The sequence below is a fragment of the Coenobita brevimanus genome, chromosome 20 (genome assembly GCF_032717465.1).
Source record: "Coenobita brevimanus isolate Jiangsu-jjx chromosome 20, ASM3271746v2, whole genome shotgun sequence".
NCBI lineage: Eukaryota > Metazoa > Arthropoda > Malacostraca > Decapoda > Coenobitidae > Coenobita > Coenobita brevimanus.
The window spans coordinates 6,287,501-6,305,000 of NC_136973.1; the positions used below are offsets into that span (position 1 = coordinate 6,287,501).

At 44.4% G+C, this 17,500-nt stretch overlaps 2 protein-coding genes across 2 annotated transcripts in view; both read right to left on the reverse strand.

The window, feature by feature from the left end:
• LOC145391845 (uncharacterized) overlaps window positions 1-17,500 on the reverse strand; it is a 225,188-nt gene that overhangs the window by 75,389 nt on the left and 132,299 nt on the right. The window lies entirely within an intron of this gene.
• Window positions 16,569-17,500, reverse strand: part of LOC145391818 (uncharacterized) — an 8,791-nt gene continuing 7,859 nt past the window's right edge. The window contains exon 6 of the mRNA XM_080266307.1: window positions 16,569-16,603. Coding sequence (XP_080122433.1) covers window positions 16,569-16,603 — 35 coding nt within the window. The remainder of the gene's footprint in view (window positions 16,604-17,500) is intronic.

Consider the following 17,500-nt stretch of genomic DNA (forward strand, 5'->3'; position numbering starts at 1 on the left):
TTTCCCCATATCTACCCTATTCACTTCCCTCTCACATAGATTTTCTCCCCAAACTTCCCCCAATTTCTGCTTCTTCCCCTAGTCTTTCCCTTCACCCCTATCCATTCCGTCCTTCAGATTTCTCCTTCCTCACTTCCCCAGCTCTCTGATTCTCCCCTTCTCCTCTCCCCTCAACTTCCCCCTCCCCCTCCCTCTCCCCCACTCACTTCTATCCCTTCCCCTCGCTCTCCCCCTCCCGGTTTCATCTATTCCTTCCCCTCCCTCTCTCTCTCCACATCCCCCTATCCCTCCCCCTCCCCTTTCTCCTCTCCCGTCATATTCCTCCCCTTCCCTCTCCCCTCCATCCCTCCCCCTCCCCTCCCTCTTCGCAAATCTCCTTCACTCATGCTTAACTCACCAAACCATTACCTACCTCAAGAATTCAGTCTCTCTCTCTCTCTCTCTCCTTCTATCCTCTTCTTCCCCTCCATCTTTTCCTTCCTCTCTCCCCCCTTCTCACTCATCTTTCCTCCTCCCTCCCTTCACTCCCCTCTCTCTCTCACTCTATTCTTTACTCCCTCTCTCCCGAAACTCCCTCTTCTCTCTCTCTTTCTCTCTCTCTCTCTCTCTCTCACTCCATCCTTCCCTTTATTCTCCTCTCTCTAACCTTCTCCCTTCCTCTCACTTCTTTCCATCCTCCCTCACTTCCCTCCTTTCTCACTCTCCCTCCATCCTTCCCTTCATCCCGTTTCTCACTCCCATCATCCTTCCCTCCACTTTCTCCCTTCCTTCATCCTCTTCCCCTCTCCCTCCATGCTTCCCTCCTCCTTTCCTTTCTTCCTCCCTCCTCTCTCTCCAAAGGGTAAAGAGATAGAAGGGTTAAAGAAAAGGAAACAGACAGACACATGAAATAAAGAGATAGTAATATAGCCTAGATCTGGTTATTTTGAAAGAGAAAATATAGTGGACATTGATGAGTGTAATGCTGGTTATTTATGGCAGGATATAGTGATTGTGGTGATTGTATGGTGTAATTTGTGGTGATTTAGATGGTGACTGTGGTGATTGTGTGGTGTAATTGGTGGTTATTTAGACAGTGATTGTGGTGATTGTATGGTGTAAGCTGTGGTTATTTAGCTGGTGATTGTGGTGATTGTATGATGTAAGCTGTGGTTATTTAAAGATGGTGATTGTGTGGTGCTTGTATGATGTAAGCTGTGGTTATCTGGATGGTGACTGTTGTGATTGAAAGGTGTAGGTTGTGGTTATTTAGATGGTGATTGTATGGTGTAATTGGTGGTTATTTAAAGATGGTGATTGTGGTGATTGTGTGATGTAATTTTGGTTATTTAAAGATGGTGATTGTGGTCACTGTATGATGTAATTTGTGGTTAAAGATGGTGATTGTGGTGCTTGTATGGTGTAAGTTATTATTTAAAGATGGTGATTGTGGTGATTGTATGGTGCAGGTTTGTGTATCTGACGTATGTAAAGGTGTTTGGTTTCACAGCACCCACCCCACAAACTCAGGGTCATTCAGTGGAACTCGAACCCACTCCAGAACACCCCCCCTAATCGTAAGACCAGTACCACACCGACCGGGCCACCGCGTCCCCCCCTCCCCCTCCCTGCCAAAAATCACACGCAACTCCTCCACTTCTCTCTCTCTCTCTCTCTCTCTCTTCTTCTACCCTTCCTTCCCTCTTTACATCCTTCAAACACTCCCCCTGTCCTTACCCTGCCCCCTACCCCTTTCCCCTCACTCCCCCCCTTCCCCCTTCCCCTCCCCTTCCCCTGGTAACCCCGTGTGACCTTGAGGGGAGACTTAGTGACCCCAGAGATAATAAACTGAGGGGAAACAGAGAACTGACTGAGGGGTGACATCTGAGAGGGGAAAGGGGAGAAAGGGGAATGGAGAGGGGAGAAGGGAAAGAATGCTGGAATGAAGGATAGATGGATAGATAGATAGACAAATAGATAGAAAGACAGACAGATATATACGTGGATGGATGGATGGATGGATAGATAGACAGACACACAGACAGATAGATAGATAGACAGACAGATAGAGAGGTGACATGAGACGGGGAATGGGGAGAAGGGGGGAATAGAGAGAGAGAGAGAGAGAGAGAGAGAGAGAGAGAGAGAGAGAGAGAGAGAGAGAGAGACTGTGTTATAAGGAACAAGCTCAATAAATTTGTTAAAACTCTCAGTAATTTTGGGAGAGGTCACTGCCCCCAGACCCCCCCCCCGCGACTCTCCCCTTATTCCCCTCACTCCCCTTTCACACGCTCTCCCCTCACATGCCCTCCCCTTCCCCCTCTCCCACTCCCCTCACTCCTCTTTCACATATACAAACCCCTCACCCCTCCTCTCTCTCTCTCTCTCTCTCCATCACTCAGCACATTTCTCACACATTTACAAATATTCCCACAAAACATTTATCTTGCTTAGCCAGCACATATTTGGCATACTCTCTCTCTCTCTCTCTCTCTCTCTCTCACACACACACACACACACACACACACACACACACACACACAAAGTTATTTTACGAGCACAAGCCTGATACTTCCACAGATAAATGGATGTAAACACATAAACAAAATGAGACAGAGAGAGAGAGAGAGAGAGAGAGAAACATACCTCCCAGTCACCCCACCACCTCCAACACCGTCTTTCAACCCTTTCACTACGATAACAATTTTCTTTCTTTTCCTGACTACTAAAAACACGAAATATAAACTTAATAAAATCCTCTATGTATTTTCTGCCTTCATCTGACGGAACTGGGACATACTCAGAACTTAAATACCGGTACTAAATCCAAGTCACGTAAAATTCAATGTATTTAAGAGGAAGGTGTGAGTCTCCTTGGTTACTAGACAAAGGAAGGTAGGTGTACTGTGTGAGAATTTAGTGTAGCATTAGTGATCTAAGTGTAGTGAAGATTTAAAAGGATCTCCAAGAATGAACAACAATAACAATAACAACAACGACAACAACAACACTCTAAGGTATAATGGCTCTCACTCACCTGGCCAAAAAATACAGGTAAAAATTAATCAAAGGTGAGACAAAATCGTGCAAAGACACCAAGAAGACAAATGATGTCCTCGGAATGAAGTGACAGTAATATCACCACTATCATCACTACCACTCAGGAACTCACCACCAACACAATCACCACTATAATTATCACCACCACTCACTATCACCACCACCACTATCGCCACCACCACTATCACCACCACCACCACCTTCATCGGCTGCAATCGTCCTTATCAACCAAAGACTCCCTCACACACCACCGTTACCATCTTCGTTATCTCTTATCGTTATCTATTATTATCTATTACTATCTATCAGCTATTTGTCTATTACGAATCAACAAAAACTCTCCCCCTCTCTCTCTCTCTCTCTCTAATCCTCATCATTTAATCGTATCATCATTTATCATTATCTTTAAGCATTTACTATATATATCTTCGTTATCATCATCTACTTATCTCAGTTATCAGAATCCATTACAGTACGTAGATTACAAGCATCATCGTCATCATCATCATCACCACCACCACCATCATCCTCACCACACCACAACTACCATCATCATCATCATCATCCTCACCCCCACCACCACCACCATCATCCTCACCACCACCACAACTATCACCATCATCACCATCATCATCATCACCACCACCACCACCACCACCATCAGCACCATCCCCCTCCCCCTCCTCACCACCACCACTACCATCATAATCATCATCACTACACTATAAGCTCAACAAGTGTATTCATATTCTACACCCTCGTTATAGCCTATGTCTTCCGTAAACTTTCTCTGTCCATTCGTACTTTGCCAGCATAGGGAAGGGTTATTTCTGCTCAACACTCTCCCTCTATGGAAAGTGTTAGTAATTGCTCACACACACGCAAACGCACTCAACTAGATGCTTCCTCACTTAACCAGAAATTGTGCTCTCTCTCTCTCTCTCTCTCTCTCACACACACACACACACACACACACACACACACACACAACTTCAACAAATTTCTCTCTCTCTCTCTCACCTGTTAGGCTCGAGTGGGCAGGTGGGTACAGGTGCAAATAACACAGTCCATGTTAAATATTAAAAACCCACTTCACAGGTAAAAACACTTCACAAAACACTTCACTGCTCGGTACTTCCTACACTTCACTTGTAGTACACCTTATAAGTACACTTCCTGTAATAAGTACACGTCATTAGCACTTACAACACTTCATTTCAGCCAGTCACGGAAAAAAAAATACTGATGAGCGATAAATTACGAGACACTGAACGATGACTTGTGAAACCCCGTATTGAGATCTATATATTTTTCAGATTGTTATGGACGGGTTTCAAATTGTTTCGTCTGATACCGTTCGGAGTGTGCGTAAGAGTGCATTTATAAAGTACATTATTTTGAGAGAGAGAGAGAGAGAGAGAGAGAGAGAGAGAGAGAGAGAGAATGGAGAAAGCTTGAAGAAAGAGAGGGAAAGATTAAGAGAGAGAGAGAGAGAGAGAGAATGGAGAAAGCTTGAAGAGAGAGAGAGAGAGAGAGAGAGAGAGAGAGAGAGAGAGAATGGTAAGTCTGAAGAGTTAGCTTCCTACGTCGTTTTGAGAGTTAAGAAGGGAGGGAGGGGGAGGGGAGGGGAGGGGAGGGAGAGGGGAGAAGAGGGGAGAGGAGGGAGGGGAAAGAGAGGAGAGGAGAGGAGAGGAATAAAGAGGTTAATGGTAGAGAGAGAAAATAGAGTGGGGGGAGGACAGGAAAGGCGAAGTGAATGAGAAGAGAGGAGAGGAGAAGAAAGAAGATAAGGGAGGAAAGAGAGAATAAAGAGGAGGGGTGGGGAGGGGAGGGGACGGGAGGGGAGGGATTATAGTGGCGTACTTGGCACTATGGGGGAGAGAGAGAGAGAGAGAGAGAGAGAGAGAGAGAGAGAGAGAGAGAGGCAGGTAGAGAAAGAGGAAGTGAGCGAGGGAAGAGGAAGTGTAGTGTGAAGCTGTCAGTAAGAGGAAGAAAGAAGAATAACAAAATGAACAGTAAGAAATGGAGAATGATAGGAAGAAAATTGACAGAAGATACTAACGAGAAGAGAAAAGGAAGAGAAGAAAGAGGGAGGGACAGGAATGGAGGGAGGGAGGGATGGAGGAAAGAAAAGGCGTACGCTGAGCTGTCAAAGAAAGAACTAAGAATAAATAAATAAAAATAGGAAGAAGGGATAGTAAAAGAATATATGCATGAAATATTAAATAGAATAAAAGACCGTAGGCGAAGGATAGTATGTAGGATATAGTAGTGGAGAGAGAGAGAGAGAGAGAGAGAGAAGAAAGGTAGGCTCTTCTCTCTCTCTCTCATGGAATGTGATGAGATTGAAAGACGATACTGCATAAACAGGAAGGTGAGGGGAGATAGATTGATAGATAGATAGATAGAGAGAGAGAATCTACCTTCCTCCAACGTTCAGAAGAAAAATATATTAAAAACAAAAGAAGAAAAACAAGAGAGATAGGAAGCGAGACAGCAGAGAAAAAAATGAGATAAGAGATAATGGGATAGTAAAGAGAGAGAGGAGATAAAGAAAGACACTAGAGATAGCACTCAATTGGTCCAAGTGTTGTGAAGAAAATGGAGTGAGGAGAGAATGACATGAGAGAGATAGAGAGAGAGATGGAGGGAGAGAGATAATGGAGAGTTATGGAAAGACAGAAAGACTAGAGACTGATAAAGACTGAAGCTTGATGGAGAGAGACTGTAGAAAGAATAGAGAGAGAGAGAGAGAGAGAGAGAGGGTTAAGTGTGCCACCTCTACCACAACCACTACTGCCACCACACCACTTCTCTCAGTGCCACACAACGCCTGACTGAGCTGTGTGTACCGTGCCCACTACTACACTACCCTCACCCCATCGCATCTCCCCTACCCACCCACCCCTCACCCCCCTCCCTTCCCACCCCTCACCCCCCTCCCTTCCCACCCCTCACCCCCCTCCCTTCCTACCCACCACACTCTCCTCCCTCCCTCATTACTACCCTCTTCGCTCTTCTCTCCCTTACTCTCCCTCCCTCCCTTACCCTCCTGCCCCTCTCTCACCCTCCCTCATCTTATTCTCCCCCTCGACCCTCCCAATTCCTCCCTCCCACCCTCCCTGGCCCCACCTCTGCCCTCCCTCCCTCACCCTTCTCTTCCTCTCATTCTCTTACCCTCATCTTATTCCTTACCCTCCCTCCCCCCTCTCATCACACTCCCTGCTCTCTCCCTCCACATCTGCCCGGCCCTTAACCTCTCTCTCTCTCTCTCTCTCTCCCTCTCTCCCTTGCTTAGTTACAACGATTTAATATATCAATCCATCCATTCCTCTCTCATCTTTCCCCAGTCCTACCTCTCCACCCTGCCTAACCTCTGCCTATCCCCTGCCTCACTCACCCTCTTTCCCACTCCATCCCAACCCTACCCCAACCCTGCCTCACCCACCTTCTTTCCCTATTCCACTCCATCCCTGCCTTACCTAACCCTTGCCTCAACCTATCCATTTCCTGCCTCACCCAACCACTGCCTTACCCCATCCCACACTTTCCCAATCCTTTTCCTCTTGTGCCACTCCTCACCCCTTTACCCACTCCATCCCTCCCCTCCCCCTCCCCAATCCTGCCTTACCCATCCTTTCCTCATTCCATCTCAACCTTGCCTCACCCCTATTCTACCCTGCCTCACCCACCCCTACCTTACCCTATCTCTCACATCCTTTTCCCCATTTCATCCCAACACCACCTCACGCCTACCCTGCCCTGCCTCACCCACTCTTGCCTCACCCCTATCCTACTCTGCCTTACCACCCCTTTCCCTATCCCTGCCTTACCCTGCCTCTCCCATCCCTTCCTCCATTCCATCCCAACCCTGCCTCACCCCTCCCTTCCCCTACCCTACCGTCTCACCCACCCTTTCCCCATTCCATCTCAACCCTGCCTCACCCACACCTGCCTAACGCACCTCCTCTCCGTTATAACTTGTGCCTGACCACCCAACCAGCGCCCTGCCTCACCACTTCCGGCCCCACCCTGCCTCACCTGCCTGCCCTACACCTATCCATCATCGTTATCATCATCATATCAATCATTATCAACACCATCATCATCATCGCCACTATTACTATCACCATCATCGCCACCATCACTATCACCATCATCACCATCAGCAGTCATTCTCAGCACCATCATCATAATCATCATCATAATTACCTTCATCATTATCATCATCATCATAATCACCTTCATCATTATCATCACCATCATTACCATCACCACCATCATAATGATCAATCAATCATTGCCATCATCAACATCAATTATATCATCATCATCATTATAGCACCCAACACCATCATTATCACTACCATATCCCTATTTCCACTATTAACAATGTGGTAGGCAAGATCTAAGCAGGAAAATGGAAAAAAAGCAAGAACTATCATCATCATCAACACTTGACAATCCTCCTTCCCCTCATCATCATCATCATCATCATCTGCCTGTCCTCCTCTTCCTCCTCCTCATCATCATCATCAACTGTCAATCCTATTCCTCTTTTTCCTCATCATCAATACCATCGCCTGACAATCCTCCTCCTCATCACATCATCACTATTATCATCATCACCTATCCATCATTCTCATCATTATCATCATATCATCACTATTATCATCATCACCTATTCATCCTCCTCCTCATTATCATTACCATCCTCTTCCTACTCCTCCTCTTCATCAGAATTATCATCACCTATCCCTCCTTATCATCATCATGACCACCCTCCTCCTCCTCTTCCTCATCATTATCACCACCCTCCTCCTCCTCTTCCTCCTCATCATCACCATCCTCCTCCTCCTCCTCATCATCATCATCACCATCCTCCTCCTCCTCATCATCATCATCACCTACCCATCCTCCTCTACCTTCTCCTCCTCCTCATCATCATCCAACCTCACTCATCCCCTACCCTACCCACCTTTCACTCCTACCCTACCCTAACCTACACACACTCATTCCTTTAGCATTATTTTTTATCATTTTTCAATACTTTATTATTATTATTATTATTGCTTTCGATTCATATATATTCTTACTTTCCTACCGCCTCGCCTACTTCGAAAAAAATCAGTTCTTTTATTACGGATTATTTCTTACTACGGATTACGGCTCCACTTATTTTTTTATCCTTATTTACGTATTGCTTATCTTGACGTCACCCTCGCTTCCTGTTGTTCATGTCTTGTCCCATTTTCCTTCTGCTTCTCCTTCGTCTTCAAAACATCTTAAACAACACAAAACATTCAACATCAACATTATCAACATTCCTTCCCGAGGCTCACTCATATCTACACATTTGCTTCCTGTATTCCGTATCAGCAATCACTGTGTTTGTAGTAGTAGTAGTAGTAGTGGTGGTAGTAGTAGTAGTAGTAGTAGTAGCAGCAGTAGTAGTAGTGGTGGTGGTGGTGGTGGTGGTGGTGGTTTTAGTGGTAGCAGTAGTAGTAGCAGTAGTAGTAGTAGTAGTGGTGGTGGTGGTGACGGCAGTAGTAGCAGCAGCAATAGTAGTAGTAGTAGTAGTAGTAGTAGTAGAAGTAGTTGTTGTTGTTGTTTTCTCGTTGTTTTTCCCAGGCTCATCTGAAACGTGAACCCCGTGGACTGCAGACTGTCTTTCCCTTCTCTGCCAATCCACCATCCAGCTTTCGGGGGACAGGGAGGGAGTTGAGGGACGTTTATATAACCAGGCAACTTCTCTGGGCCACCACGTGAAGGCGCCCCTCTCCAACATCACCAATCATTACAGCATTACATTATCAGTACATTTTTTTCTGTAATCTGTACAAACATTACAAAATTTCTTCCAAGGATGTCACACGTATGGAAGTTTCTTAAAAATAATTCGGGGGCGTCTGGCCTTGGGTTCTTTCTTCCTTTAAAAAAATCTTATTCTTCCAAAAACTAGATGAATAAAAGTACTTACAAACAGATCTCCATTAGCAAAGGGGGGTTAACAGAGGCGATCTATCTATCTACCTATCTATCTATCTACAGCCCGACGCCCTAATTCCGCAAAGGGTGGCCGGAGACAAAACGCCTCCAAGTCGCTCTGTCACCCACAACTTGACTGCCCTCCCCCAACTCACTCCCCCCTCCCTCAAATACCTCTCAACTCCATCCCTCCACCTCATCCTCGGTCTTCCCCTCCCTCTTCCTCCCTCCACTTCACCTACATATACCCTCTTAGTCAGTCTTTCATATACACAATTCTTTTTTTTAATCGTCATGAAGCTCAATTATTTCTGAAATGTAAATAAAATCTGAAGTACTGTAGGATTAGTGGATTTGGTGGATTTCGCTACCAGGATTTGGGATTACGAAGTGGAGATTAAACACAGAATATCGTGTATAAATATTCTTGACTGGTTATATTTGTGAGGTTTGTGTTTTGTGATTCATTGGAGAGAGAGAGAGAGAGAGGGAGAGAGAGAGAGATTCAGTTCGAGAGACAGAGAGATTAAGCTCGAGAGACAGAGAGATTAAGCTCGAGAGAAACTAAGTTCGAAAGATAGTTCAAGAAAGAAACCCAACTCAAAAAAATGTCTCCACCAATACATAAATAAACAAATAAATATAAATAACTGAGGAAGACAATACTACCACATCTAACCCACCCCAGCAGAGGAAGATTTCACGATAAAGATGGCTGATAAGAGACGATACAAGATTCTTGGACACGATACAATACTTCCCTTAAGACGATATTCCTCCTTTACACTCGTCTTGAAGGGCTGAGAGTAATATTGGTTAAGATCGTATTCTTTTGAGAAAGATTGGTATATTTTCTTTATGTGGATAGCTTTTTAAAACAATGGATTATGGATGATATGTTAAAAAGCCACATCTGTTGTCTTTTCTTTACACTATAGCAATCATTTCTCTATCATTATTTAACACATACGCACATATATACACACATATATATAGATACACATATACACAAAAACATACATACACATACACACAAACGCATACAAGTACACACACACACACACACACACACACACACACACACACACACACACACACGCACATATAAACACACATACACAGACAGACAGATTGATAAATAAGAACTGACAGACATAGATAGATAGGTAGACAGATACACCGATAGACAGATATGGATACTGAGACAGGTAGATAGATAGATAGATAGACAGATACATACATACATACATACATATACTCCCACAAGATATTCAAACTTAGATTTTTCAAGCCTACAAAATAATGCATAATCTTGAGATGTTATACAATGACCCCCTTTTTCTTTCAAGACTTCTCAAGAAACAAAACCCTTTCTTTTCCCACTACGTGTGTGTGTGTGTGTGTGTGTGTGTGTGTGTGTGTGTGTGTGTGTGTGTGTGTGTGTGTGTGTGTAGTCATGATTTAATATAGTTTGTCCTAATTTCTCTGCTGACCACAAAAAATGGATTATGCATGAGGGAGTTTACTGTAAATATAAGCCTATAAAAGACAATATCCCTCCCTTCTTTTCTTTCCCCTCTCTTCCCCTCCCCTCCCACTCCCCTGACTCACTCGATCACTGCCCCTCTCTCTCTCACACTCCCACACCACTCCTCACTCCTACATACTTTCTCTCTCTCTCTCTCTCTCTCTCTCTCACACACACACACACACACACACACACACACACACACACACAGGAAAAACACATTTCCACCCAACGCTGCTTATTCTCTTCTCCCCATACACTTACACTTTTCTCTACTACACCTGACTTCCAGCTGATTCCACTACACTATCACCACCACCTGTCCTATTTATGCACCTCCACACCTCCCCATACACCTGGCCATACACTTACACCTCTGCACCCAACTGGACTCATTCCCATCTACACCTCATCCTAACTCAATACACTTCTACAAATACACAACACTCCCAATCACTTACACTAACACCTTCATCATCATCTACACCTTCCGATACATCTTGTCATACACATACACCTCTACTCCCAACTGGACTCATTCTCATCTACACCTCATCCTATCTCAACATCTCTACACCTACGCAAGTTACTCAGATACACATACACATCCTAATCACTCCCAATACACCTCGTCACATCTCCAAACTACCCTACCTCAATTCCTCAACTACAACTAAACCTACACATCTCAACACACCTCTACACCCTCACAAGTGGCTCTGGTACACCTACACACCTGTACAAACACCTGAGCACTCCCACACACCTTCCCACACACCTAAACTCCCACATTATCTCTAGTTCTTTCACCTTCACTTGGTCCAAATATTCATCCTTTGGCAGCTTATTTCGTGTTGATCAGTGAGAGAGAAAGACAATGCTACGACTACATCCTTTCCAATAGCACTTCTTCGTGACTAGCATCATACTCTAGTGTTTATTTATTGCTACATCTCAGCATTCAAGATGGAGAGATGGCAAGTAAGTATAATCACACACACACACACACACACACACACACACACACACACACACACACACACACACACACTCATTTCCTTTCTGTATGTTTCTTTTTTTCTACACATCTGCTCACACCCTTGCTCCAACAAATGACCCAAATACACTTACCTACGTCATCATCATTATCATCACCATCATCATCACCTAATCTTCCTCTTCTCCATCATCATCATTATCAACACCAATCTATCTTCCTCCTCCTTCACCATCACCATCATCATCACCACCACCACTACAACTGTTACCATCATCATCATATCTTATTCCCTTTCTCCTTTACTATCACCATCACCAGCATCTTCCTCCTCCTGCACTATCATCATCATCATCATCATCACCATCACCACCACCAAGACTCATTTCTCACCTAAAGATGTGATATGAATAAAGAAACAAGGAAACAACAAAAATGGGAGACCTAACACACACACACACACACACACACACACACACACACACACACACACACAGTCCCTAATCCCTCCAAAACATCATCTCATCCCTCAATCAGCCTTGGGTTCTTCTACTCCACATCCTCCTTTTCACATCTCCTCTGGTCTCTCTCCTCAGCTGAAGAAAACCGTCTGGAGGCAGCAAGAATAAATTAAAATGGCCCGCAGGTAAAGAATCTAATCGTCTTGCTACACCTGGATCCACACCTGCACCTCCACCTACACAGGATCGCCAAACCAGTCCCTCTCAGGTGATATTTTCTTTATCTTTATTTTTACTATAGACGATTTTATTTCCAACTCAGGGAAAGACCTCGTGCTGAAGGGGTTACTGAAGGCTGTATCTAACCCCCTGATAGATAGACAAACAGATAAAGAAGGAACCCAAGGCCAGACGAATAAAACACTATTATCGCAGTGAGGGGGAGGAACAAGCACCTGGCCACACCTACACATGTGCACCAAGAAACCCGTTCATGTGTACACCCTCCCCCTCCCCACCTTCAGCCCCTTCTCACTGATGATGCGATTTTCCTTCTGCTCTCATCTCAAGACGATTTTGCTTCCGGTAGATCTTTCTTAGGAGGGGAGGTTAAGATTTTTGTCCCTTATTGCTTGACTTTAAGCGGTTTTTCCAAATTTAAGAAAAATTATTTGTTTGAAGGTTAAAAAAATGTGTAGTGATATTTGTACACATGATCTTTAAAACGTACATACATACATACGTACACACACACACACACACACACACACACACACACACACACAGAAAATCACTCACTACACACGTTCAAACTTATACACCACACACACACACACACACACACACACACACACACACACACACACACACTCGTTCGTGACTCACCACTGACCACCTCCTTTCCTCCCCAACCTCTCCCACCTCCCCTCCCACCTCTCTCCCTTCTCTCAACCTTTCCTCCCCACCCTCCATCTTCCTCTCCCCTCTACCCTTCCCTTTCCTTTTCTCTCTCCCTTCCATCCTCATTTCTCCCATCTTTTTCCTCACCTACCTTCCTTCTCCCCTCCCATCTCCTCTTCTCCCTCCCATTCCCTTTCCTTCTCTCTCCCCACACCTCCTCTCCCCGTCAATTTTCTCCACCACTCGATTTCCCATTTCTCCCATCCCTTCCCTCTCCCCTCCATATCCTCCTCCCCATTCTCTTTCCTTCTCTCTCCCCACACCTCATCTCCCCCTCATCCTCCCCAACCCCCTTCAACACACACACACACACACACACACACACACACACACACGAGGAAAGCATTAAATCATACACAAAATCGTCGCCTAACATTTCACCTCTTCCTCTCACTTTCCTCTTTTGGCTAATATTCCTAAGCTGAGAAAGAAACTACACAAAACTCCCCCCCTCTCTCTCTCTCTCTCTCTCTCAAAGATCGAGAAAGTAAGCACGCGGAGCACTCATATACCTTGCCGCACAGGTGAGACAGGTAAAACGACTACCTTTTAATTAGAGAGCAATCTTACCTACATAATTAATTTCAACACCTGGAGAAGAGGAGAAGAGGTGGCAGAGAGGAAGAGAGAGGAGGGAGAGAGGAGAGAGGAAGAGGAGGAGGAAGAGAGAGGAAACAGGAGGGAAAGATAGAGGAAGAAGATGGGGGAAAAGAGAAGAAGAGAGGAATAGGAGGAGGAGAGGAAGAGGAGAGAAAGAAGAGGTGGATGAGGAGGAAAGGAGAAAGAGGAGGAGGGAGGAAGAGAGAGGAAAGAGGAGGGAAAGATGAGAGAGAAAGAGGAGTGAGGAAGAGACAGGAAACAGGAGGGAAAGATAAGAGTGGAAGCGGATGGGAGGTAAAGGAAGAAGATAGGAACAGAACTAGGAGAAAGGAAGAGGAGAGAAAGAAGAGGTGGCTGAGAAGAAGAAAGAGGAGACAGGAAGAGAATGAGGGATATGGGAAGATGAGAGGAATTTGAGGAGAGAGGAAGAGGACAGCGAAAGAGGAGGAGGAAGAGCAGGAAGAAAGACGAGGAGAGAGGAAGGGGATGGGAGGAAAAGGAAAATGAGAGATGAACAGGTGGAGGAGAGAGGAAGAGGACAGAGAGAGAGGAGAGGAGGGGAAGGAGAGAAGAAGAGGAGGGAGAAAGAGGAGACAGGAAGAGGAGAAAGAGGAGGAGAAAGGAAGAGGAAAGCAAGAGGAGGAGAGGAAGAGAGGAGAAAGAGGAGGAGGGAGGAAGAGGAGAGAAAGAAGAGGAGAGGAAAAGACAATACTATCCAAGAATATGATCAGAAATTATCAACTTCTTAAAAAGATTGATAATATTAGTGGGATCAAAAGATGGCAAAAGTGAGATTAGAGTTTGTATTCTCTCTCTCTCTCTCATTTAATAAACAGGACGCAGTAGTGATAAACAATTTAAAGTGTGACTAAGAGACTGGGTTTACTCTCTCTCTCTCTCTCTCCCTCTCTCAATAAAATCCATATATAAATCGAAATCTGTCACCTTGGTATATTATATATATATATATTTTTTCTTTTAAATAAACTTTTCTCTCGCTCTTCTCGTCACAGGGCAAAAGAAAGTGTGTGTGTGTGTGTGTGTGTGTGTGTGTGTGTGTGTGTGTGTGTGTGTGTGTGTGTGTGTGTGTGTGTGTGAATTCATGATATACATACACAGACAGAATGACAGATGGACAAACAGATAGACGGGGGGAGAGAGAGAGAGAGAAACAGGAAGAAAATGCTGACATGAGAAAAACACGAGAAAAAAGGAAAGAAAATAGGAAAGAAAAAGAGAGAGGAAAGTTAAAAAATAAGTAAATAAAGAAAATAAAGCAAGAAGTAAAAAAACAGGAGCTAGAAAAGAAAAAAACAAAAAACAAAATAGGGGAAAAAAAAACTAGAGGAAAGAAAACGGGAAACGTGTTAAAGGAGAGACTGTAAAATACTTTAATTAGCGAAGAGACTAAAATAAACAAATATTTACTCAGCTAAACACCCCACTGGAGGAGAGGGAGGGGTGAAGAGATGGAAGAGGAGACGAAAGAGAGGGGGAAGATGGGAGAGGAGAGGAAGAGATGGAAGAGGAGACGAAAGAGAGGGGGAAAATGGGAGAGGAGAGGAAGAGATGGAAGAGGAGACGAGAGAGAGGGGGGAGATGAGGGGTGATAAAGAGGACAGGCATATGAGACGAAGAGAGGAAGAGGAAGGAAAGAGGAAAGAAAGCGGAGGGGAGCGAGGAAGAGAATGCAGAGGTGGAGAGAGGAAGAGAGGAAGACGAAGGAGGGGGGGAAGAAGAGGAAGAGAAGAAGGGGAAGCGAAGGGGAGAGGGAAGAAGAGGAAGAGGAGAAGAGAAGAAGTGGAAGAGAGGGGGAGAGGGATGAAGAGGAAGAGGAAAAGAGAAGAAGAGAAAGAGAAGAGGAGGGAAGAAGAGGAAGAGCAGAGGAGAGGGAAGAAGAAAGAATGAAAAACAGTGAGGAGAGGTGGGGAAGTGGAAGAGAAGAGTGGGAGGAAGAAGTGGAAGGAGGCGGAGGAGGAGGAGAAGGAGGAAAAGAGCAAGAGATAAGAAGAGGGTGAGAGGAGGAAAAAAGGAAAGAAGAGCGGAGAAAGGAAGAGGAGGTAAAAACAGAACACGAGAGGAGGAGGAGGAGGAGGAGCAGGAGGAGGAGGGAGATGCCTAGTAACAGTGTGTCAGCTGTTGTGTCCTCCTCACCTCCTGCCTACTTACACTACCTACTTACATGTCTCTAGTTACTGACACACCTGTTTCGCTTCCTACTTACACTAACTACCTCTAGTTACTGACATGCCTACTTACCACCCTACCTGTTAACACTTCCTACCTACCTACCTACTTACGCACGCCTTCAGTTACTTACATATTTACCAATGAATCCTACTTACACTACCTACCTTTCTACTTACATACATCACCAGTTAATGATACCTACTTACCCCCACTTTAAAGCCACAACATCCTACCTACCTACCTACTTACATCCATATCACCTACCTACCTACAGTACTTCGAGATTCCTCTTTCCTACTTACATCTACCACCATCCCCTACTATCTTACACTACTACCTACAAAACTACTAACCACCTACCTACTTACCTACCTACCTACCAACCCGACCTCTTTCTTACACGGTTCATTAACACTTAATTACATTTCAACTTCCTCTCTCCCTTCCATTTCTACCTACCTACCTACCTACTTACCTACCAGCCAACATAATACCTACCTACCTACCCACCTACCTACCTACCAGCCAATATACATCCTACCTACCTACCTACCTTCCTTCCTACCGTACCTATCTACTTACCTACCTACCTACCAGCCAATATACATCTTACCTACCTACCTACCTACCTACCTTCCTACTGTACCTATCTACTTACCTACCTACCTACCTACGTACTTACCCTCTGCCTATATCTTTCTCCTCATTCCTACCTTTTTCGCGTTTGTCTATTTCTTTTCTCGCATTAATCTACCAATTCTCTCTCTCTCTCTCAACAACTTCCTCATCTCCTCCATCAAATCCATCAACGCAACTTCCGTTCTCTCTCTCTCTCTCTCTCTCACTCACTCTCTCTCTTCCTGTTTCAACCTTCCTCTTCTCATAGCCCATCTTTCACGACTTTATTTCTCTCTCTCTCTATTTCTATCTATCTATCCATCTATCCCTTCACCTCTATTCCTTATCACTGCAATTACAATTTTTCTTTTATCATCTCTTTATCTTCGTCCATCTCTCTCAATCTTCTCCCTTATCTCCTCCCTATTTTTCCTCACACCCTTTCCTCACACCCATCCTCTGTCGCTTCCCTCATCTTCCTATCTCTGCTTATCTTCTCTCTCTCTCTCTCCTTATTTACTTGTTTATTTCTTTATTATATCTTCTTCTATTCCTAAGATGTCATTAATTTTTTTATTTTCTTATTCCTATATGTAATTTTTTCCATACTTCTTAACACTTTTCCTTCTCTCTCTCTCTCTCTCTCTCTACTGTTTTTCATATTTATATCTGTTCTTACTGTCATCCTTCCCTTTTTAACTTTCTACCCTCCCTCCTCTCTCTCTCTCTCTCTCACACACACACACACACACACACACACACACACACACACACCTCCTCTCCTTTTATGTCCCTTTATTTTTTATGCCTTTCAATATATTCTTTTTTTTCTCTCTCGTCTCTCATTTTTTTTTTATTTATCCTTTTCAGTCCCAGGATATTTTTATTTTCGAAAAAGCCTCGAAAACAGTAAAAAAAACAAAGTCTATTTTTAAACCGTCAATAACAAAAGCTCACTGGCCAAATTAAGTCGTCGGGAAATTGGTAATAATAGCCGAGAGAGAGAGAGAGAGAGAGAGAGAGAGAGAGAGAGAGAGAGAGAGAGAATGGAAGGTGAAAGATAACGGTGTGAAAGACAGACAAAGAATGCATCAGAATGAGGTGGTGGGGAGTAGAATG